Source organism: Balearica regulorum, chromosome 2 (genome assembly GCF_011004875.1).
Source record: "Balearica regulorum gibbericeps isolate bBalReg1 chromosome 2, bBalReg1.pri, whole genome shotgun sequence".
Lineage (NCBI taxonomy): Eukaryota > Metazoa > Chordata > Aves > Gruiformes > Gruidae > Balearica > Balearica regulorum.
This window is the reverse complement of record NC_046185.1, coordinates 14,508,778-14,534,071: the sequence shown is the minus strand read 5'-3', so window position 1 is coordinate 14,534,071 and position 25,294 is coordinate 14,508,778. Positions and strand designations below refer to the sequence as shown.

The 25,294-nt window shown below is 39.1% G+C and overlaps 1 protein-coding gene across 8 annotated transcripts in view; it reads left to right on the top strand.

Annotated features, from left to right (window-relative positions):
• Window positions 1–25,294, top strand: part of COL14A1 (collagen type XIV alpha 1 chain) — a 129,864-nt gene that overhangs the window by 100,130 nt on the left and 4,440 nt on the right. For all 8 annotated transcript variants that reach the window (XR_012833729.1, XM_075743420.1, XM_075743417.1 and 5 more), the window contains exons 37-45: window positions 886–939; window positions 1,339–1,434; window positions 2,676–2,729; window positions 3,931–3,984; window positions 12,191–12,244; window positions 13,190–13,261; window positions 15,194–15,229; window positions 15,656–15,722; window positions 16,192–16,380. Coding sequence is in view for 7 of the 8 variants with exons in the window: in XM_075743420.1 (XP_075599535.1) it covers window positions 886–939; window positions 1,339–1,434; window positions 2,676–2,729; window positions 3,931–3,984; window positions 12,191–12,244; window positions 13,190–13,261; window positions 15,194–15,229; window positions 15,656–15,722; window positions 16,192–16,380 (676 nt within the window). In the remaining variant the exon portion in view is untranslated. The remainder of the gene's footprint in view (window positions 1–885; window positions 940–1,338; window positions 1,435–2,675; window positions 2,730–3,930; window positions 3,985–12,190; window positions 12,245–13,189; window positions 13,262–15,193; window positions 15,230–15,655; window positions 15,723–16,191; window positions 16,381–25,294) is intronic.

Sequence of the window (25,294 nt, the reverse complement as noted above, 5' to 3'; positions counted from 1 at the left end):
ATGTCTTCACCGTAACTGCTGTTATTTTTATAAGTACTTATTGTAGCCTCTAAAGAACGCTATTCAGTTATGGTGCCTAGTTGTACAAGGTCCTTTTTGAGTACAAAGAAGGGCAGAATTCCTGTAAAGCTCATATCCCAAGAGATTAAGCAATAGACTTAGGTGGGGGAAGAGGGAAACTGATCTGAAAAAAAAAAATAAATAAAAAAAAATCTTTATTTATGCTGTCCTAGAGGACAAAACACATGCAGCATGTATATGCAAAACACATTCATGGCAGCCATCCATAGATCTATGCAACTCCAGTGTCTCAGATGATATTAATAAAAAAGGCAACAGTTGATTAATAAATGATTAACAGATGTAGGCACAGCTGAAGAAAGCAAAAAAGAGAAAAATGGGCAAAAGAGTATTTTACTTAAGAGTAGCTCTGAATTAAACCATGGTAAGTCTAGTAGATGCTGGAGTTGTCCTTGCTGAAAAATATTCCTGAGTCATTGTAAACTCAGGCTTCAACAATGTGGTGATTTTGGTGAGAACAGACAGATGTGCAGAAGATTTCAACAACTGGAAGGGAACCCATGACCACATGTTGTAGGCATTTCTGTTCCTGTTGTAGCTTTCAGTGTTATTTTGATGCTTACGTGGTGTGCATTCTTGGCTCTAGAAAGTAGTCACATCTGTGTTTAAATTTGTTCTTGTATATGGCCACACTTAAGTATGTTCTTAGTTTAATTGCTCCAGTGGAAGGATATGGACAGGATATTCACTGATACCTGAGCACTGATTCAGGAACAAGAAAAAACAGTTTGGGCTTCTCTGGATTTTGTTTTTGTTTATTTGAGAGTTTTGGTTTTCAGCAAGTCCCATGCTTGTTCTTCACAGGGTGGTCCAGGTGTCAGAGGTGCCAAAGGTCATCGTGGCGATCCAGGTCCAAAGGTACTTTGTGCAGCACTTTACAGTTGACAGATGCGCAGGTTCTTCGTTTATCTCTGCTGCATGTAAACCTTGTAATGAATTCCAGATTGCCTCTGATGTCGCTGAGGAAAAAGCATAGTGAAATGCCATTGGCATTTGGTGTGTCTTTTTTCATAACAATTCCTTGTCCTGTTTGTTCCTTGATAAAAGATAAAATTCAGAATGCTGCTGTCACAGCATAAATCTTCATTTTTTTGTATTTATAAAGGAACTAGGCAGTTTTAAATTGAACCCTAACGGCTCAATCAAATGTTAACCCACATTTCAGATGTTTTTTAGTCTATTGGTATTTAATTCTTCAAACAGAAGCTGCCTTTGTCCATATGATAACTGTTTAACTTATGTCCTGTGCTACTTTAGGGACCAGATGGACCTCGAGGTGAAATTGGTGTTCCTGGACCACAAGGACCTCCAGGACCACAAGGACCCAGTGGACTTTCTATTCAAGGGCTTCCAGTAAGACTTATAAAATCAATAGGGTTCTTTCTGTGATGTTTTGAACAGCACATATCTTACACTAGACCAAAATATCTTCTGGTGTCCCAATCAGAATCTGAATTTTGATATTTGAGGTGAAATCACAGATTTGTATTTAACCTGTAGTGGACGTGGTTCAATGCCAACATTCCTGTTTGTATTTGGATCTGAACTTTCAGTTAGCTGAAGAGATTTGATTGCAGGTTGAATATGATCCAGGTATTAGCATCTAAGCCTGGAGATAAGTGAAAAAAATTGCAATGGGGGCTGTAACATGGCTCCAAACCAAAATGTTAATATTTTATCTTTTTCTGGTTGTAGTATTGCTCATCGCAGATCAGTTCTGACTTGAAAGGTATACCCAAGCAGGAACACCATATTCCCTGCCAAAATTAAGCAATAGTATTCACTACACTTACAGAGTCTATCATCAGAGGAGATAATTAAGCCTGGAGTTTGGAATGTTGTTGTGAAATAAGTCTCAGAATTTCATCATAAAGACACATCAGTAGAATAATGAACCAGCAGCACTAATCTTGTTTCATATACATCACTGGTAGATGGCTACACATAAGCCTTGAAAGGTAGTAGATGTCTATCTTTTTCTGCTAGACTTTTTTTCATAATTTACTACAGTATAATACACTTCTGTTCACCCTGTCTATATGATACTGCTCTACTGTATAATTAAGTGATTTACCAAAATTATATATTGTTGATGATGCTGTCATCAGAGAATAATAGAGAATACATTAATTGTAAGAATAGTTACTTGATAGAGAAATTGTATTTCTGCATAAAATGTAATTAAAATTAGTTTATTATCTAGAAAAGTATATCTTTGTCACGCATACATACTGTAGAAACACATTAGTTTCCATAGAAATCCATTGCTTTCATTGTCATAGGAAAGACTTCTGAGGGCTGAAGACAAACAGATTCCTTTGAGGAAAATTAAAAATAACTAGCTTTTTAGTAACATAATGGCTACAGTTTTGTCAGATTAATTCTGAAGTCTTTTAAAATTGGTTTTATTTTCTTTTCTATATTTGTAAATCTTCATTTACAAATTTGCAAATAGAATCTGTAGGTTTGCTTTCAGCAGGTAAAAGTCTGTTTTCTTATTGGTTGCTTGGCTGTTTTTTTCTAAAGAAGCTGAAAGAAACTATTAAAAATAGGAAACTAACCATGTATTACTATGTGTGATTCTTAACTTGCAGGGGCCACCAGGTGAAAAGGGAGAGAAGGGAGATCTTGGTTTTCCTGGCCTGCAGGTATTCCCTAAGTCATTGTTTAACCTGTCACTTACTAACTAAGTTTGAATGTTGAGTTGACATCATTGTGAATTTAGGGCATGTATTCAAAACCACTGAGAAGCGTGTTGTTGGGGTGAATTTGAATGGAGATTTAGAATCAGGAATCTAGGGTATGCTGGTGCGCAGTGACCAAATCGTTCAGGGCCTGAAGAACCGGTTACTTTCTTGACCTTGTTAAACACTGAAATTGCGTCTCTATAGACTGAGAAACGACCCACTCTTCGATTTCTGCTTACACAGTGAATAATTGGCATTTGCTTGTTTTCACCTTAAACCCATTAAATTCCCTCTGGAATTATCTATGAGGACAGATCAGGCACTTAATCGTTTTGATGCCATCTTGCACAAGATCGGCAACTTAAAAAGCTGTAGTATTCAGTGAATCTTACTCAGTTTGGTGTCTGGAGATTGCATTCCAATTCATTGTTGCTTTCCAGGATGATTTGCTTTTCCCTTTTCAGATGCCCCTCTTCTGCTCATTATATCCCTCCAGTATTTGTTGGTTGTTACCAGATTCCCCTCTCTTGTTCATATATATATATATGTGCTAGGGATAGTAAACTCATACAGCCTTTCCTCACAAATCAGTTCTGTTAGCTTTCTGACAACTCCAGTACTGGTCCCAGAGTCAGAGAGTGACAGTTCACCTGAACAACGGGGAACTGCTGGACGTAACTTGCAATCCTGCTTAGGCAGGATGTCCCCTTTGATATTGCTGCACTGACTTCAAACATATGGTAACAGACTCCATTTTAGCAATGAGAGAGAGAAAGAGCAGTTGTATTTTTAGGCTGAGGTTCTGATGTCATGCTGTGGAGTTACGCTGACACGACACTGGAATGATGTAGGAAATCAAGCTTTTTTCAGCTTAGTGGCACAGGAAGCCTGAGTTGATGAAATTGTCAGTGTTCTTGAGAGAGGACTGTAGTGAGGGTGTATGACGGCTGTGCATTTTAACAGTGTGTGTTTAACCATCTCTCATTTCACAACAATACCTTCTTTACTGAATCTCTTCTATGACCCCACCCATTATTGAACCCCCTAGTTCCATTTCTCCAAACATTTATCCAAAAACATGTCATACTGTTTCACTGGAAAGTGATTTAGTTGGATTCTGTTAACTTGATCTCATCATTTGCCCTTCCTTTATAATGCTCAGGGTGTCCCAGGAGCATCAGGTTCACCTGGAAGAGATGGAGCTCAAGGTCAAAGGGTAAGGTAAAATGAATGTGTTTTGAATTTGGTTTAAGAGTTTCCATTCCATAATGGATACTTTTCCCAACGCGGTTGATTTATTATAGTTACGTCACTTGTATTTTATAATTTCTGGAGACCCATATCTCTGTGCCAATCAGCAGAGAAGACAGGGATAGGGTGGAGTATCTTTCCATCTGCTAGATCAGGGTTGAGAAATATTAGATGAGTAGTGAGGAGCCATGGCCTATGTTTGTGTTAATGCATTTGATAAGAGCAGATGTCACTAGTGTCCAGCACTGCCAATTAATTCATTTGCTTATACATTTAAAATTAGGTGGTACATAATTAGCATGCGATCCAATGCAATGATCTAAATTTGCTTTCTAGCTAATTAATAACAGAGACAACTACAAGGGAATTCAATGTTGATTGTAAAACAATACCTGTAGAAACTGCTGACATAAGGAAAAAGTAAAGAATAATATAAAAATTTAGTCAACCTTATTCTGCTTCTGGTAGAACAAATGAAGATACTTACAGTCTGTCTAGGAACTGGTAAAAAAAATCTTCACGTTCATGTGTGCAGTTAAACCTGTAAGTTCTTCTCCCTGTCTGCTTGGGGAGACTTTTGTTTCATTTTTAGACGGGCTCTGGAAAGTTATTGTTAGCATAATACTAGGTTACTGTCTGCAGCTGAAGTTCATTATTAAATATGACTTTTCAGTTTTACTTGAACAAGATTTACATATTCATGATCCTTTTTTGGATATGTTAATGTAACTTGAACTTCAGAGAAATCTGGACCTTCTTTGGATTTCAGGCATTAACCTGAGACCTTGTTATTAAAAAAAAAAAAAAAAATCCCTATAGTGAAATGTGTATTTGAGCTGACTATTATGAATTTAAGTATTGGCATATCTTTACATACAGAAGTAATTCCACTGAAGTTACTGTAGAATTTGGGCAATGCATAGATAGCAATTTTATTAAGATAAAGATTTACACAACATTATTATCAGATAAATAACCTTCTAATCAGATGAATAGCCTTCTAATTTTCAATTAAATTTCAGTGAACTTTGAAGGTAAATGTATTACTTTTCCTACTTTATAATACTGTGGTGCATTCTTCTGTATGGAAGCTCATTTTTGGATTTTTTTAATTCTTCTTTTTGACTGTATTGGAATTTTCCCCCCTAAATTTGCCAAGCTTGGTGTCACCTGTTCATCTCCAGGTTAATAAGGACTTGGAGTCTGATGGACATTTGGATTTTTGCCACTGTACTGTCTAATCTTGCTCATAGCCAGGTTGAGGTGAGTTGGTGCTAGATGCTGTACATGTGAGTGCTATGTGCCTCCTCTTTCTGCATTCATGATCACGAGGGACACTGAGCATTCTGCAATTCAGAGAGGAGAGAACTCTGTGTTTTTACTTTATTCTGTAGCTAACTTTATACTTACCAGTGGAGGCCCTCAGCCATGTCTTGATATCGGCCAGCAGTTCAGAACTGATCTAATTCTCCCACATGGAAGTCAACAGGTTGTTGCAGAGAGATGGCATTTCTGAGAAAATCTGGGGGGGAAGACTAGTGCAGCAAAGGCTTTTGATACAGCCTTGAAAGGTCGTGCCGTACTTATTCTGTAGAAGACCCCAGTGTTGTTTATAATAAGGCAGGGCAATTACCTAAATTGCCATTTTTTATAGATATGGTAATCATGCTTGGTTCATGGGTTCACTTTCATTTGGTGTTAATCAAAGAAGCTGGATAAATTGCCTAGATCTCACAAAATTAGGTCGGTTAGCCTGTTATTGTCTCTGTGTGACCCTTGTGCAATATTATCCAGCAGCAATTACTTCTATGGCAACAAATAATGATGTTATACTAATTTTATGCTGGTGTAGCTCATTTGATTCCTGTGAAGTTATGACAACATAAAATTGCTTTTAATGGGTGAAGATTCAAACCAATGATTTTACCGCAGTCTCTTTGAAGGCTAAATAAAGTCGTAATCCTAAAGGGCATAACTGCAGCAACAGCAAAGGGGAACTGGAAAATTCCTGAGAAGTAAATTGCTTTTTTGTATAATGTTCCCTTTGTTGGACTTCCTCCTGTTAGCTGAGATGCCAAACTGTTTTGCAGCTATTATACTACTAGAACTGAGATTTTCTATGTTATTCTTAGCTTAGACATCATTTCCTCATTAGTATTTACTGTTCATTGAAATATTTTAATTATAGTGGTAACCGTGCTGTAAAGTACTTAAACAGATGGCTAAATCACACTGATTTTAATGGGAGGTAAGCATGGGACTGATATTTATTGGGAGATCTCTGAGAGCTTTGCTGAACTGGGGATACTGTGATATTAGATTCAAGAAGTCCTGCAATGGAGGGTTTTTCCTTCTACTTGCTGGTAGTTGGAATCGTTTCACTTTTACAGTTCTTCTTCCTTCCTTTTTGATTTCTAGCATTCATAATTTCTGCTTTTATTGTTGAGATCAGTTGAGAAATGGTCTTTCTAATCCTCTTAATGTTTTAATTCAACAATTACTCTATAAAAGTTCTTTTTGTATTTCTGAACTTCTGCTTTTTAGTCTCTGGTTTATTTCTTTTTCATGGTTTTTAGTACCTCATTAAGAAATAGAGCATATATCCTGTCAGTTCTGTGAATTCATACAAAGATCATTTTCATAATGAAATACCCTCACTATGAAAAAAGTGAGGTTTAATAAAAATACCATGTGAAGATTGAATCTGAGTAAAAAAATGTGTTGTCTGATGATAAAACAAACTTTCTGAATATCCATAATATTTTTAAACCGGTCTGGTAACTGGTTTAAATCTACATTTCAGACTCCACACTAGGAACAGTCACCTCCCCTCTCATCAGCTTCCAGTCATAAAAGAGTGTCATAAAATATTTTATAAAATAGAAAATGGTTTCTTTTTATTTTATGGCTAGGGTTATGGTGGTTTTTTGTGTCCTCTCGTACTGTCCCACATTTGTAGCTAGCAATATCAAGAGGTTTTACTAAAAAGAACAGATTGCGTTTCTCCACCAACTCTCCCAAGCATATCATGTTGAAAGATATAGCTTGAATTGCATGTGCAAGAGAATCCAAACCGACATCGTGCTTCTGGTGAGTATGTAGACAGTAATTACTCTCTCTTGTCCTTTTGGTTCATCTCTTTCAGCCAAGAGTACAAAGTTTGGAAGCAGACTGAGACTGACCCTTGTTGAGATGTGTAGATAGAAGGGGGAAAAGTCTTCCCTTTCCCATATCCCCACGGCTACTAGCAAGGTCAGGTCACAGTTGCAATCCCTGTTCTGTCTTGTGAAGTGCAGGCCACCCGAGAGGACAGATCTACGCAGCTGCAACAAGAGAAGCCTAATATATCACCCTGAGCGGCAAGCACGCTCTGCTTAATGACACAACGTAGGGAGGGATCTCCACCGTTCTGACTCCCAACTTTGTATTTCCTGTGGACGTGACATCCTCACTGCTCGCTGTTGCCTCGTGGTTTCCTCAGGGGTATCTTCTCCTGGCCAAGCTTCTCCTTGGCAAAGAGGCTTGGTTCTTCCTTAACAGGTTAAAAAGTTCTGGAGGAAGGTCTGCTGGATGTGTTTTCCTATATGTCTGCTAGGGGTGGGACCACAGAGTTAAACTCTCAAGTGATTGATCTCTCTTGCTCAGCTGCTGCAACTAGACTGGAGTACAGAAGTATTGACCAACACTACCTTATCCTGCATGAAGACATTGGTTTGCAGCAAGATACCCCTAACTGATATAGAGAACGATTCAGTCTCAAACATTTCTTCAGCTTCCAATGACTCCTGTTCAGAGCAGAAGGGCAAAGAGACCAGCTGTGAGACACAAAGCCTGCATCTAGACTAGTCAATTAGATATTGCAAAGACATGGTTTTGAGTGTTGGCTAGCGACCTGTGCAGTCTAATGCTTATCGTTCCTCCAGTTACAACTCTTGCAGCACGTGATTTAGGGTCACATAGATCAGAAGCTATTTCCAATAGGCAGTTTAAATGCGTACTCTTTTAATGGGATTTATAGAGTCATACAATTAAGGTTAGAAGGGACCTTCAGAGGTCCCATTATTTTCCTAACATATAATGATAATTTCCCCTGTTTCTACTTGTGTCTATTGATTCTTCTCCTATCACTGTGCACCTCTGAGAAGAGTCTGGTTACACCTCTTTTTCCTCTGGTCAGGTAGTTTAAACAGCATTAAGCTTGCAAGCAGAGCAAACTCACTTCTTTCAACCTTTCTTCATATGTCCTGTGCTCCAGCCTCTGACCAGCTTGGTGGCCCTCCACTGGACTTGCTCCAGTATGTCATTCTTTCTTGTACTGGGGAGACCACAACTGGACACAGCACTCCACAGGTGGTCTTAAAAGCGCTTAGTAGAGGCGAAGTAGCATTTCCCTGAACCCACAGCTGAACCTGCTGGCTGTAGTTGGCTGCCTTTGCTGCTGGGACATGCTGGTGACTTGTATTCCACCTGTTGTCCCCTAGGAACCCCCGGTTCTTATCCACAAAGCCACAGATGTGCAATTATGTATGTTGATATGACCTGCGTCACATCTTTTTGTCTAAGGACTTGTTTAATTTATGAGCAAAGCATAGTCCAACGGACACAGATACACAAGGAAAGGGGTATTACCTTCCAGATCTTAATCTCAATAGCATACTGCAAATAGTAGAGGAGAAATATGACTGATTAACAAAGGATATGCAAGAAATACATGTTTTATATTATGAAGAATTAATAGGAAAATAATTTCAGGCTATCAGCTTGTAGATGGCACTGGTAGTTTCACAAGGAAGAGAGGAAATGCTAAGTCAGCATTATTGTGTGTTAAAACAGAACGAGCTTATTTGGATTAAATAAAGGCTGTGTGTTATGACCAATGTTTCAAAAAAAGCCCCCACATTTCTGCTCTTTTTTTGAGTCACCTTTGATTTAAAATAGCTCATGTTGGTGCAAAATCTTTTGTAAGCTACACCTGAGATTAATACACTGAGATAATTTTTAGCAATATTTCTCCGATAGTCACAGTGGTTTATCTTGAGAGAAGGAACTTTTGTTGTTTTAATTTTTCATCTGAAAAATGAAAAAAAAAATTAAAAAATAAAAAAAAAAAGAGGCAGTCATGGGTCCCAGGCTGCAGTAGTTTTTTAAAGGCTGTACATGAAAGTCTTTCAAGCCTGGGCTCAGCAGCTTTAGTTAAGATTTTGCCTGTATCTAGTCCTACTTGAAAAATCACTTCTCCACAAGTACCCCAAACAAATTCCAGGCTACCGAAAGCTAAAGAGTTTATAGCGAGGTCAGCAGCAGTCTCCACTGACTTCAGCAGTCCTGAGCTTTACAGGGATTTGGGTGGTGCCTACATTCTGTGATGCCATTTGTATTCTGGCAAATAAAACCCCTTATAAAAAATTTTGTCGTAGCTACACTGTTTCTCCATAACTGTTTTTCATGCTATTAGCAGAATACGTACTGATTTTAAATTAACCTTCCAAAATAATACACATCTTGATTCTAAAGCACCCTACATCTGAGGTCACACATCAAAGTCTGTCCCATCCTGTTCTTGGATGTGCAGCTCCACAGAGGAGGCTCAGTGGCTCTGTACAGAGTCATTTGTATCCTGGATGTGACTGCATCAGAGAGAATGTGCTGTCATGCTGTGTAATCCCCCCTAGTTGTTCTGGAGATGGTTAAGCAAAGAGGAGACTTTAATAAATAGGAGAGTGAATAATGTCTTTAGAGCTTCAGTGCTCTGAATACAACTTTGTGAATTCTTACAGTGCTCTAGTTTCTTTTGCATTACACAGACCAAAAATAATGGGAGAAGGAGCCAGAAGAAATACATTCCCAGTCTTCCTGCCAATTTCCTGGTACCTACTAATCTCTGCTCACTACTCACAAGTTCAGAATGAGTATCAGATCCGTTCTGGCCATCGGATGGTCTGAGTAACATCATTTGCAAATCCTGTTGGCAGTACAAACAAATATCTCTGGTCTTTTACCTGCATGAGAGAATAGGTATTGCCATACTCCTTCTTGAACCAAACCTCACTTTGACTTCATTTATAAATAGCAATTTTCACATCTAACAAATACAGTAGGAGGCGATTTTTTTGTGGCCAAGCGATACAGACACAGTGCCAAGAGAAATGAATCCTAGGAGACTAGAGAGGAGATGATTCTCGAGCAGCCAAGAGTAAAAATATTGCTCAGAAGAAAGAAATTGTGAAACATACTCAAAATGTAATTCTGGTCATACTGTTAGTTCTACTCTTTGACTGGGATGGGAGAAGGGAGGGACATACAACATTATTTTTCTTTAGAAGTTTGTGTAAATCCACACTAGATCTTAGAAGTCGGTGGAAAGGTCTACATTTCCCTCCTCATAGTTAAATTAAGCCCTTCAGAGAGTCCAACCAGTTTTCATCCTGCTTTAGGACTGATCAAAAATAAATGCAGATTTTAAATCTTTGCTTTAAAAAGTGAAATGTACTTGTAAATATGAAGGTTTCAGTTTTTCTGAAGGTTTTACTGTTACAAAAACAAGTCTAGTTTGCGTTATCTTTTAGGGACTTCCATGTTGTTATAAAACTGTGAATAGCTATCATGGAATTTTGTAAAACATTGTTCGCAACTAAATACTTCTTCCAGAGAATATCAGAAGCTCTATTTTATACTTTTTGATGCATTTCAAAGTTCCTTATACCATTCTCTGTTTCCTCCAGAAACACCAATTTTGAAGACTGAATACACCTTTCTTTGCAAAATTATTTAATTGAGCTAGGCTTGGAATCTTTTCTCCATATATGTCTTAAAACTACTGTGATAAAGACAATGCTGGTATCTTTATTTCAATGCCACTTAGCTGTTCCATTTGCTGTACTTCTTACTGTGATAGGGGAGCTGCTTTGGTTCTTGAAGCTTCAGGAACCATCTGGCTACACTGTGAAATAGGAAAGTATTTCCTTATCAAGTCTAAGGATGCATAGATGACATAATATGAGTTGACTATATGTGGCTTATTTTATCATCGAAACGCCCTTCTGGTGGAATTTTAAAAAATCCTTTCCAGGTACATGGCAGATAATATTCCCCAGCCAGTTTTTTTATGCCATACGATAGTAGGTTTGAATCATAGTTTCCAAATTATATAGAGCCTAAACCTAGTAGTTCATGCTATATTCATTACTAAACCATGTCAGAAATAAAGTTTCAGGAAAAAAAAATGCAAAATGAAAAGGATGTGGATTTTTTTTTTTTCTGAAACTCTATGAGATACCGAGGCCTAGAATGTTCTTTACTGTGTGTGTCAGCATTAACACTTTCAAACTCTTTCTTTCCTTCTACTCTCACCTCTGTATTCTGGTCCTGAGCCTGAGATAAGATCATATTTTTCTTTTTTTAGGCTGCATAGTAATTTAAGAATTGACTTATCACCAGGCTGTTCAGAAACCAATGCTTTATAGCATGTGGATACAAAATGTGCATCTTGGTTAATTTGTGAGAATACTTTATTAATAGTGTATTTTCTTCTACATCTGGTCAGTCTTTTTTCTATGATTTGCTTGCTTACCAGTTTCCAAGTTATCTTTAGCTTTTGGCTCTCATTTCTGGAAGCTCTGAAGCACGTTCATAATGTAAACCACATGAGCATTCCTGCTGGTTCCTGAATCAGGACCTCGGTGATAGCTCGTACATATGTACGGTTTTGCTGGGCAGAGAGAGACTCTCAATTGCCATCTTTCAGCACTTAATCAGCGGGACTGTGAATAGTTGCAACCAGTGAGAACAGATGTAGAAGCGTGACCTATCTCTATTGTAGGGAAGTCTGATAGCAAATGCTCTCGTTTATCTCGCTATAGTAGTGTTGTAAGTGAAATTCAGTCAGAGGTGAAAATTGCCAGTGTAAAGAGGTTTTGTGTTGCTGCTTCTTACCTCTGAAGTATTGTGGGACTAGTTGGATTATTTTTTTTTAATATCGGCAACACTGTATCTCCTTTTCAGAAATAAACCCTCCCCAGGGCAAATAAGGGAATTTTCTTCTAAGAAACCACTACCACCGGTTATTAATTTAAGGGAAAAAAAAGGAAAAAAAAGTCTTCTAGATTAAATGGAACGGATTCATGAAGTACATATAAAAAGCTGATGAAATTGCATATATTTGTCTTCTATAGGGTCTTCCTGGCAAAGATGGACCCACAGGCCCACAAGGACCTCCTGGCCCAATGGTGAGTATTGTCCATGGAATTTGTTACTGTAAAAGTCAGCAGAATTTTGGGGGATCGCAGGTCACTCTGTTATCTATCTACAGTGGACAGGCAAAGGCCAAGGGCTCTCCTTGGAAGTTAAAATTCTCGTGACACACAGGGTTGGCAGAGAGCTGCTTGTCCACTGTCATTTCTTTCCACTCTTACTTAGCTCAAGAAAAAATGTCTCCTATGGGAAGGGGAGACAGTTGTTCCATCAATAGATTGATAGCTTGTTCTTAGTCAAGTAATTGCACTATATAAAGGGAATTAGTGCTCTTAACATTTGAAACAGGACTTGCTTTTTGTAAGAAATTCCAATTAGGATTGTTAGTTGAAGTGAACCGCCAAGTTTTGCTTGGTCTGGAGGCTGGAGGTGAGTGCAGGTATTCAAATGATCTCATAGAGTAATCAAGGAAGGCAGCAGAGGCCACGTTTGGCCTTCAAAGCAAGATGTATGTGGCCTCCAGAATCAGTCTCATCCTTCTCAGCTAAGGCAGCTAGGCAAAGTTAACGCCTTCTTGATAGATTTAAGACACTAGGTGAAACTGCTGATGGTATTGACTATTCTCCAAGCAATCTTGTTCTTTTTACAAAGAATGTTCTGAGTCATCCCCCCTGAACACAGTGGTAACGTCACAGGATTTAGTCTTGCGGTTCAGCAATCTGTGCCTGTTTCAGAAAGCAAGCAACACAAGTCCATTTTTCTTGAGTGCTTTTCTTAGAGCTGTGCTTTTGGTGCTCTTTTTCCTGCAGCATGTACTTCTTAGTCCTCTCTTCCAGCATCTTGTCTTTGACTTGCAGAACTGCCTGTGTACTCTCTGCTTTGTGAATTTCTTCTCCATCACACAGTTATTTCTCCCATCAGGATTCATGGATGTTGATTGCTATCTCCACTAAGTCTTTTCTTTCTCTTTTTCCATGTAGGGCATACCTGGTACTCCAGGTGTTCCAGGTGTCACTGGAAGCCAGGGGCCGCAAGGTGATGTTGGAGCTCCTGTGAGTAAAATGAATTAATATTATTATATTTGCTGTTGTGGATTAATTGGTTTCTGATCCTGGCTTCACTGTTCTACAGATCTCCTCAATATTTATAGCTTATGATCTGTTTGCAGTTAGTGGCTAAGCGAAACATCATATTGGTCTGTCTTTGTTCATTCTTCACAATTAACTTTATTTGTTGAACTTGCACACAATGTTTGGAATAAAGGGATTAGAGAGTCAAAACACAAGATTAAAACACAGAAGTTAAGAACATAACAGTATGTGAATTTGTAGTCTGTAATTACTTTCTCCTTTTTTTCGTTTGCACTTCAGGCAACTCTCAGGAAATTAAAGTATGCCATTTCTTAACCTGAATACTTCCAAAACATTATTCTGATTTTCAAACTGTAAAAATACTGCATGAATAAGAAAACTGGCTTTCATGGTTACTCTGGGTTTACATTAGAGCAACTGACTAATGATCAGGGCTTTTTCTACAATATTATAAATTTGACCATTGGTTTCATTGAGTGGAAAATTACACCCTCTATACTGAAAATAAGTATTAGGAACCTCTAATACTAAGTTTGTCTTCCAGGTATTATTTTCTTTATTATATAAAAACCAAAAGAGTTTAACTAGAAAAAAGGAATACAACTATAAAATGAGTGTGTAAATTACATCCAGTGAACCTCTTTTTCTCTGTAACAGTTCAGATAATATTGTGTATTCACATTTTAACATTTGACCACTTGGTTAATTATAAAACCTGCTCAGGTGTTTTTATAGTTTTAATTTTTAAAGGCATCAGAATGTGATAGTGTGTACTTCTGACTCAATTTGTAGAACAGAATTTTTTTCCTCAAAATCCAGTTTGCTTTGGAGATTTAGTCTAATGCAAGCATTTTTATTTGGTTAAGTGGAAACAAAATGACTGATAATATATAAGCAAAGATAATAACCTAATGCCCAGTTCTGCATAGTTTCTAAGTTTAATCATGAAATCTACTAAGGAGATTTGATGAGCTATGGAACTCATTACTATCAATGTATAACATGCTGACTATTCAGTTCCTTTCCAAACACATGTTCCAGATATTGAACTAGATTTCCTAGAGTGTAGATATTCCTGTGAGTCATATAAGACCTGTGCTGTGAATGTTTGGACTGTAGTAGGTCTGAAAACAGCTAGACAGGTAAAAAATTATTGAGTTTCAAGAACTGTCTTTCCCAAAAGGTAGAGTAATATAAAAGAGGCCTAGCTATAATCTTGCAGTTGGTAGAAGTTTCTTCTTCCCCAGGATAGAATAAGCTGTGCTTTAACCATGCATCAGTTAGCTGGTTACCTCTTCGTGCAGACCTTTCCTCGCTTCAGGAGCTCCTGAGAGATGTCTAGCCTTCCCCAAAAACCTCCATTGGTGAAGCTGTAACAGCCCTAGACAACTTGTTCCATTCCATAATGATCCTTACCATTATTACAGTATTACATTATATTTAATGTCATACTTAATTTTCTGTACAGTTTAATCCCATTGCTGACTGTTGATAGCAGATGCAGAGCCTCAGTGCAGCAAATGTTGCAATTTTCTGACCAATATTTTGTCTCCCATCAGGCTTCTCTTCCTTATACTCAGTGATGATTAGACCCATTTCAGCCATGTGAAATGCATCACCTGGTGGCCTGCCCTTGCTGACATTTTAAACAAGAGAATTCAGTGGGTGACAAACCCCTGAGAGTCATTGTCACCATGTAATTGCCAAAGGTGACCATTTTGTTGAGTAATGAAATGGAAAACATAAATTTGTTATTGTCAACCTCCTGAAACCACGTGCCTTGTTTGGTTTTTCTCTTTTTACTGTGATGCTGCAAGAGAAACAACGTTTAGGCATTAAAAATCTTGAGCAAGAACAAAATGAGAATTAATTTTGCATTGAATCTTTTCACAGGGTCCTCCTGGAGCTAAGGGTGAAAGGGGTGAGCGGGTAAGTCTGTGTTCACGTTCACCACCATTTTTTTTCCTGTCTGTCCTTCTGTCTCTTAAAAGGTTTCTCCGACAACTTATGTTTCTCTGTGTTTGCAGGCACAATAGTTTTCTCTGTGCAATCAGGCAAACATTCCTTCTTTTCCAGACATTCTCATATATACAGCTACAGTAATGTTTTGAAGGTGAGAAGTATGTGGCATTAAGCATGTCCCCAAATCTCTCACTAGGGTTATCTTCTCCAACCTCCATTTGCTGGCTAAAAACAGTGATGGGAACCAGTTTTGGGGGGTTTTTTGCTTTTTTTTTCTCATCTGTGAGGATATAATCTCTCAGGGATAATAAATGTCTTTCATTGCTCTAAGCATTTTCAAGACAGAAATCATGCAAAAACCTGTGTTGTGACACTGCTGCTGTTCTTATCCAGGGTGATCTCCAGTCCCAAGCGATGGTGCGTGCTGTTGCTCGGCAAGTGTGTGAACAACTCATCCAGGGTAAGAACATCAATAGTTCGTATGCTTCTGTCTCTAGAATGGATCTTCTCCTGCCACAATTACATACAAATACAATGCTTTTCAGAGCATCCAGGGGGATCTGTTCATTTTAATGTTCAAATGGATTTATGTACAATTACAGCTGATTAGCATCAGGCAGCTAAAAAAAGCCTGAATTGTCTTCAATCTATTATAGTATACAGAAGCTTCTGCTGTAACAATTTTAAATTTTTATAGACATAAAATACAAAAAAAACCATCAAAGCAAGGAAATAAAGTTCTACACAATAGTTCTCCCCCTTTTCTGTGTATTCCCTAAACCACTGTTTCTCCACCAACAAGCACAAAACTTCATATTATCAAAGCACGACAGACCACAGCCTTGAGGACCTGCCAGTGCTCTGTTCAAACTTCGACGAACCAGATTCTCCACTGCAACTTGAAAATGAGGACATTTTTTTCCTGACAGGTCATATGGCAAGATACAACTCAATTCTGAACCAGATTCCAAGCCAGTCTGTCTCAACACGAACCATCGCAGGACCTCCTGGTGAGCCAGGTCGGCCAGGGGCTCCAGGGCCACAGGGAGAACAAGGATCACCAGGCATGCAAGGGTTTCCAGGAAGTCCTGGTCAACCGGGAAGACCAGGAGAAAGAGGTAGGCTTCATGCTTTGCATACAAAAAGATATACTTCCCTTTCCTGATACATTCTGATGGCTTTGTGTCCTATCTAAATGTGAGAACAACAGTTTTCTCACTAGTTGATTGGTGAGCTCAACACAGCCCATCATGAAAGCTCTGGAGACTCCCAGTCATGAAGGCAATGCAGACTTTGCCAAGTGAGATTTGGCAGAGGTTAAATGCCTGAACTGCTGACAATTGGTGGCATCTAATTGGGCACATCACATCACATCATGCTTTCATCTTAGTAGGACTCTGAAGTATGCTGGAGCTGTAACTGTATAAGCAAAGCAGCTTTTGGGAAAAGCAGCTGCTAAACTGACAGAATCATGTTGGGGAAAGATTGAGCTTTTCTGCTAAACTTGAAATGCCTCAGTCTCAAGATTTCTAAGTTGTGATGGTCTGAAAGGAGCAAGATTGATAAGAGGGAAAAAATCCTAGTTTATGAGGTGTTGAGATGATCAAGGAGAAGAAATGATGAGGTCAGAGAGAAGGAATACAATTAACTGTTCATTTACAGTAATTCCCCTCTGTATTCTTCTGTGTATGCTAGATCCCTTTCTTCTTTCCTCCTCCAGCATTGTCAAACAAAGAAACAAGCTCCATGTTTTGATTTACTCTTTGTGCAACCCTGGCAATCTTTGGTGTAGCAGAGTAGCACTAACAGAGGTAGTACTGAGCGGATCTATGATTGTGAAAGTGCTTTGAAGAACATCACTTGAGGAAGTGACCAAAAACCTGAGAGACAAATGTGATATTCAAGAGTGATGAATTGGTGTTGCTGTTAGCAATTCATTTTTAAAATTGCATTTTAGATTTTCTATGAAGGCTGTTCCATTCAGGAGCTTAATAGTTCCAGTTCACAGTAGCCATGATGACCAGAGTTAAAGCATTGTTTTAAAAAGAAAGTCTTGGAGTGAACCTGTGAGTCTGTGGGTCCTTTTTTCCCTTCAAGACTGTAATTCTAATTACCTTCTTGAAAAAAGAGGCAAGGTTTAGGGTACTAGCTTCTCAGTCATGCTGCTGCCTGCTTCAGCTGAGCAAAGACCAGCCACTGTCCAGAAAGAGGGAGGGATGAGGGGGTGGGAGGCAAGTAGGAAATAAAATTGGAAGAGACAGCAAGCGAGGAACCGACTTCATAAGTGGTAACCCGGAGAGACTGAATGTGGATTTGAGGGTAGTTGCTTAAAATACTAGTGTATTTTAAATAGCTTCTCAGGCAGCAACTGTTAAAATACATGGAACATTTTGCTGGGGCTTCAGGAATGGAGGAACGAAAATGCCAGGCTACAAAAAGGGAAACCTGTCCAGCATTTAGCATGTATTTTCCACTGTATTTCTTGTGCTGAGGCCCAGACCCACGTGTTGTACTACTGTGAACTCACAGAGTGATTAGATATAGTCATCTAAATGAAACGTGATGTGGGTTAAGCCACTGCTGATAATATTAATATCCGGGAAACAGCATTGGCAATAGAGTGAGTACAGAAAGGGTAAAAGCACATTGAAAAAGAGTATTATTCTTTTCCTGTCTCTACAGAAAACTGATGTTAGAAGGGACTGCTTTTGGCAGGTAGTGCTTGTGGGGAGTTTCATGCTTGGTAGAGAGCTAGCACTTATCAAGCATACTTCAAGGACTGTAATCAGTCAGCCAGGGCGCTCTGCAGATTTTCATAAAGTGCGATGCCAAATGTTGGGAGTGTTTTACAGTGTTTATAGCTTAAAATGAGATTGTTTTAAGAAAAGAGAATCTATATATAAACTTAAAGACAAAAAAATTGGCTCTATTTGAGTGAAAATGGCTTTTAGGATATTCACATAACTGGAGCCTTGCACAGAACCTGGAAGGAAGAGGAAGGAGCTCATTCAGAACCTAAGGAAAAAAAAAAAAAGCCAGAATAATTTATTAGTCCTTGAGCATTTAATTTCTGCAGAAGCAACTGAAATTTTAGATTGATAGCGTGCCTGATGTAGTAGCAGTTTATTTAACAGAAAGATAGCTTTTGAGTTGTACAGACCCTTGGGATACTTCAGAATCCATTCCTAAGGAACTGCTCTGAGCTAACCCCAATATGTGGCAGTGAAAAGTAAAAATTATTTTTACCAGCTTCGTGCTTGTGGAGATTGATTGGAAGTTTCTTGTGTGTTCCCAGTTCTCACTTGATTCCTAACTAGGTATCATACAGTGAAGCAGCAGACTAAAATTCCTCTGCTTCTGGACAGGAGGGGTTTTAGTTTCCAGTGAATACAGAGAGGAGGGTAAATGGACTCGGACCCCATCCCTTGCTGTGTTCTCAAGCATTGTTTGTATTTAACTTGCTCAGCAAGTCACAATGTATGGTGCTGTCCTGAATATCGCCAGCCAGCCACTTGAAGTCTTTATGAACAATGTGTTTCTTTTCGCCGATGTCACCAGCATTTTGATTGTGTATGAAATCAATTTAATGTTCAAACCAGTGCCAGATTAGCAACTCTGAAAAGTCAGTTTCCCCCTTAAGTACAGAAAATACACTGCAACAGTGACAGCAGTGTCCATAGAGTGTACTAAAATGTGATAGACATTGGAAGGGAAAAAAGACTGGTTTGTTTATTTAGCTGCCTTGCTTTTTATTTAGAGTGTTGCTTTTTCCCCCTCAAACTATTGGAATTGCTGCAAGAACCTGTTACTGGCTCTGAGCTGAATGGCAAGGTGCTGGTAGAGTGGGAGGAGAAAAGGTAGGGGAGGCTAGACGTTTCCTCCTGCTCACCTCTTGTCCACCGCCCAGTCAATCCCAGCCCGTGATATGAGGAACTTCTGAAAGCGGCGCGTGGAACTGGTTAGACATCATGCACCAGAGAGCGCTTCACTGGAAAATGTCGGCAGTGAGAGATCTTGATGTCTGTGAACTTCCCTGCTAACTTGCCCAGCTAATAGCTGCTTTTCCCTTGTTTACCATGTCACTCTGCCAAGCATTCATCAGATGTTTTGGAAGGAGGCTTGGATTGAGACAGTGCCCTGGAGTTTTGCTAGAAACCTCCGTTTGAACTTCTAGGTCCAGGGTGTCCCATTCCTGCATGTATTCTCTCACTAGTAACACACTGAGCTGGCCCTTCCAAGAAAGACCACCTCAGTGCAAAAGGATAAGTCATTCTCGACAGCTTCAGTTCTCAGTGTCTCTTGCCAGCTGAGATCTATTTTTTCCAAAGTAGATGTAAGTGAACGGATCAGGATCACACTAAGATGTTTGTTATTTAGTTTCGCCAGTTGATTATTATTTTAGCTGTACATTGTGGGGTCTTATCTGTTGTATTTTTCTAATGATGTGAAAAGAAACATCTCTGGCAATCTCAATATTTGTTAGCAATATTAACTTTTATTGGTGCCCCAACAGGCCATTTGAATTGGACCAGTCATTTAAAGATTAAGGAGGATACCTTGTGTTATCAGTCCCCTATAGTACATAATCCCAGATAAATTACTAAAATTTTACTCACATATTTGCATAAATATAGGAGTTTGGGAAAAAAAAAACCAAATCCAAACACTGGTTATTCACAGCACTCATCTCTATCTTTGTTTTAACTAGTGCACAGCACTGGTTTCTTTTTTTATTTCAGCTAGTTTGAACATCCTTTGTTTTGATTTTATGTTTATGAACTGGGATTTAAATAATTAGTATCTGGCTTCTGAGGGCTCAAGAAGTAATTGAACTTCTGCAAAATAATATAAAAAAGCAAAGATTCAGCATGGTTTTTTCTCTTTTTTTCCAGTTATTTTTATAATACATGGGTAGTTTTCTCAACTTTGAGGTAAATGTAAAAGCCACAGTAAAAATTGTGCTGAGGCACTGCTAGCTTTCAGATGCTGTGAAAATGCAGTTGTTCCACTACTGGGTGGACTTCTGCTCTCATGATGTGGCCTGAAGTGATTCACAGAACTTATGGCCACTCGCTCCATCCCACTATGATTAAAATATAATAAATACCGAAGCTGTCACTGGGAAAGTCGCTATTCTCAAGTACAGCTTCATCTGAAGTACAGCTTTCTGGCTTCATATGAAAGAGTTAGTTAAACGTGTGTTATCAAAAGCCACATGTTTACAGCTCTGATGGCAAAATTCCAGTGGAATTAAATGGAACTTTTGCCAGTTCAGTCAATTAAATATTTTTATTTCCAATTTTAGCTTCATCTGGATAAAAAATATCACCCTGTGTTGTTATACATTATAGTTATATCTTTGAAAGAGGACATTTTTGGTAGCAGTTTAATTTTTTTTAATTGCAACATGCAGTTCTCCTCAAAGGACAATATTCTCTTAAAGACAAAAATAGATAAGCAATACCTGAGATTTTCTTTCGTGCAGAAACTATGGACATTTAATTTTCTTTGCTAGAGAATGTGTTCATGATCTTGGTTTTGTTTTTAATAACTGATGCTATCAGAGGTATCTTTAGCAGAGCACTGGAAATAATTGATTTCAGTTGCTTGTAATCTCCATGGGGCTGAACCCAAGCCATTGCTTATTTTGGATGAGGACAAGACATAAAAAAGTGGTTAGCATGAAGGGGGAGAGACAGTTTGATGGTATTGCTGAAGCACATCCAGAGCGGAAATATGAAAACAGTTACTAGAATTTGAAGCCACTGTAACTCAAATGACAAATTTTGATACACACTTTTATCCCTGAGTGATTAACTATTGCAGTAACTTACATGGAGAGTGATGTCTTGTCTGGTTGACTTTCTGTAAGCTATGCTCTAATGAAATGCAAAGGTGACCTTGATAGAAAGCGAAATGGGTGAATTTTGAATGTTCTGTCATTTATAGGAGGGAGCCATTACCTATGACCAAGAACTCCGTAAGTCTGTTAACTTACTCTCATTAAAGAGCTATGGTGGAAAGTCCATTAGGGAAGCCCATGGAGCGCTCAACTTTTACTCATGTGAATTTTGCCTTAGGAGTAGGGTATTTGTACTTCAGTGTTTATGTTCTCTTTCACTTGGGTAAACATTACTGAAAATTAGACTGAAAGAAACCCAAAGCAGATTTGTATCTTGGCCTTCAGCATGTTTGCTTTAGGAACTTGATATCCATGTGATTTCAAAGAAGGTTTGCTCTGCACAAGAGCTTCATAACTTGTTCCAGAATGAACATTTTATTCTTAGCCTGAGTAGATTTGTTCCATATTTACAATTTCTTACTGCAGTTTATTCTGTGACGTCATGTATGGGTGTGTGTTCTTGTGTGTGTAAAGAATAATAATTGAGTGCGTGGAGGGCCACGATTTGAAAACATCATGGCAATTGCCTTTGAAGTCACTATGTAATGTTATTGTACAGCAGGATGAGCAATGGTCCTTGTACTAAACATCTGTGCAGATGTCAGACGGTTATCATGGGCCAGTCTTCTTATGATCAAAGCAATCCACAGACTTTGCCTTCTACAAATGGCAAGCATTTCCTTTCAGGGCATGTATGGTAAGAGACAATTTAGATGACTTTACCTCATTAAAAGGCCTGCAGCAGCAGTAGTGAACTGCAACAGAGGAGTCTCTCTGTATACCTGAAGCAAGCCAGGGCTAAGCAAATTTTAGGTATCTGGAAACTGCATTTGGAAAGCAGGACAATAGGTTTGCCTGAGAACTTTGTCTTTATGGGTGGAATTCAGTTGTTGATCACAGATGACACGGGTTTTTTGGCAGGTTCTCCCAGGAATATAAATATAGGTTAGAGCATGGGTCTGCCTCCTAGGACTCCTTCCTACATGCACTATGCAATGCAATGATTCATCACAGGTTCTGGATAGCACCTCTGACTGAAACTGCAATCTCTGAACAAATGCTAGATTGCAAATGGGAGGTTCATAGTGGACTTAGAAGACAGTCTCTGAGAGCAGGAATCACGTGTATTACTTTGCTAAGAAGCGCAGAAGAAAAGATGTTAGCAAATTTCAAGATGCCTAAGTAATTTAAACACTTAAGACCCAGTGTGATTTAGGAGCTAGGGCTACCAAAAGCTATGGATGTAAAATTCCTGAAACTTATCTTTTGGACACTTCGTAATCTGAAAGTCTAAACCAGCCTGAACAAGACCAATAGGTACCTCGTACAACCACGAGGTAAGGTAGGGGTACTGCAGTATGTTAGCCTGCAGTCAGACACAAATTTTCTCTGCTGCTGTTCTGAGATCACCAAAGGGGTTGTATTAACGGTGCTGAGCCCTTCCTTAGCAACAAGGTTGTGTTAGCTCAAGGCTTCCCCTTCATCAGCCTGGTCACATTGCTTTTAGTCGTCTTGTATTTTGGCCAGAGGTTGCTCATTGTCTACTTGCAAAAGGCCGGTAGGAACTAATTTAGTTGTAAGAGAAAGCTGTGGTGTACAAGATAGAAAATACAAAGATCGGATGTGAAGGAGGCTTGATAGAAGAGATGGTGGTGCTAGTTCCTCTCCAGCTTTTCTCCAGTGGCTAAATGGTTAGAGCATAATTTCAGAAATTTGAAGCTGCATTCCTTTCCTACCTACTACCAGCACTGGGAGAAGGTCTTGTGGTTCAGTTTGATAAATATATTCCTCTGTGTTTTGGATATTAGATCTTGGAATAAGTTCTGAAACAAGGCCTCCCTTTCCCGGGTAAGTTTTTGAGCAGTTAGGCTAGAGAGCCATCTTTTTGGCTTAATGCATCCTGAGGTGGTAGTCAGAACCACTGAGTAGGGGAAAACATACAGTCACGTATCCAAGCCACATCATCAGGATTGTCTACACTTGAACATCCAAGATTTCTGGATTTCAGCTACATGCCATCATCTAAAAATCTCAAAGCCTGCATGTGGGATGGGTCTTAGCATAGGAGAGATGGGTCTCAGCATGGCAGAACCATGTTGTGCTGCTGTCCGCACTGTGGAGTGAGCTCTGGACTTCTCCAGGGTCTCAAATATACTGGGAAATGGAAGGGTGCTAGAGAAGGGGAGTGGAGACCCCTGAAATCCTATTGTCCACAGCCCCCTGAAACACTACTGGCCTCTCACCCAGACTACAGCTAGTGAAAACGAGTGGGATCATGACACTGATATTTAAATCTTTCAGTGTGCATGTGTTTACCTATTTCTCTAGGTAGATAGATAGGTAAAATGTGTGCCCTGGTGAGGCAGCTCTGGGAGCTGTTCCTAAAGGGATACAGTCGTGGCGTGCCTCCCTTCAGCTTTTCTTCTGTATTTAATTGTGACCACCTTCATGGTCTGGCTTCTGTAACCTGTCCTAAAGGCCTAACTCTCTTCAGGTGCTCTAGAGCGAGTGTAGGTGCTTAACCGTGTCATGCACATCAGACTTGGCTTCATTCTGCTGCCAAGGCGTTTATGCCCTTTGACAAGGTGGCTTTGTGGCAGCTTGGGTGGTTACAGATCATTTTGAGAATTTCCCTAAGATTTTAAACAGCGGAGGAGGTGCTCACTTTGCCTTGAGTGTCATAGTTAAGCACAGGTGAAACCATGAAACCAACAAAGGAGAGCCGAGCCCGTGGTCACAAGAATTCACAAGAATTCCTTGACCATCACTGTGAAGCATCCCTGGAAGTCAGTGTGAAGTGCCAGTCATGGGATAACAAGCTTATCTGATCAAGAATCTGGCTACTGAGCGTGATACAAGCAAGAATTTGCCAATAAGCCCGGCAGGTGATTCAGAAAATGAAGAATTATGGTTATCAAATCAACATGTTTTAGAGGCATGAGCTAGAGTCTCCAGGTCAGAACACATTCTGGGGTACACTCTGGCCCTTGTGTTCCTACACTGGTCAGAGGAACATTCGGTAACACTTCTAACGTGGCGACATCGATAGGGAGGAATGTTAGATTCAGAAGAAACTGATGCAGCTTTGTAGTCATCAAATGACTAAACAGTTGGGACAACCAAACACAAAGATGTCACTTTTAGTAGCAGTTATATAAATATTCTGGTATCCATAAATTTGGGGATGAGACATACAAGACCTTGCTCTGTCTTGCCCAATATCCTCTGGAAGCAGGAAGAAGGTACCTGCTGTTTGCAAATTAATGGTATAAACATCACCCAGATTATCACACCATCTCTCTTTTGCCACTTTCTGCTAATTTACTTTGGCCATGGTGTTTCTTCTCTTGGTGGCCAAGTCTCTGCTGTAAAATACAGTGTTGCTAGAAACGTTTGGAAAGCATAGGAGACACCCTAATGGGAAATGTGAAAAGGAGCTATGGTTGTATAATTTTGCTATGAGAAAATAACTGGTCACTAAAAGACATTTAAAAAACCCAAACAAACACCCTAACCAGAAAAGCCCCGATATTGTGTAATCAAAGGAAATAAAAGGGAAACAGGAAATAATACCTAAATATGCCAGAACAGTGTCAAAAAGCCTTGTAGAGGTAAGACAAAGAGCTTGTCATGCTTTGGTTAAAAACAATGGGCTCAATATGGAGTGATTGATGGCAGTGGTGTGGCCTGTATGTTCCAGGTGATTGGGCTACCTGATATATTGCCCTTGAAGCCACCTGGTCAGTACAAGACCTGGAATGCCTCAGCAGATACGGAATCCCCTGTAATTCAGCAAACTCTTATTTTGTAAACTTGATGTGAGCAATTCTTTGTCAGTGATGGGTTTTAATTACAATTTTTTCCACAGTTAGAGCTTGTTCTTGCTTATTTGCTTCCATCAGAAATTAACTTAGGATGGAAAATAAAAGATCTTCTATGGCTACTTGCAAAAATGAGGTGTCCTCCAGATGTTTTTCTTTAAGAGTTAACAGTTCCCTGAGCAGAAGGGAAGGAAGGAGGGCCAGTCAGTTGAAATTGTAGATACTGCCCCATCAAGGGCAGCAGCTGTTTTCTTTCTACTTTGTTTTTATGAAGGTGCTCTATATTGGCTTTGACTCTGAAAGTGTGGA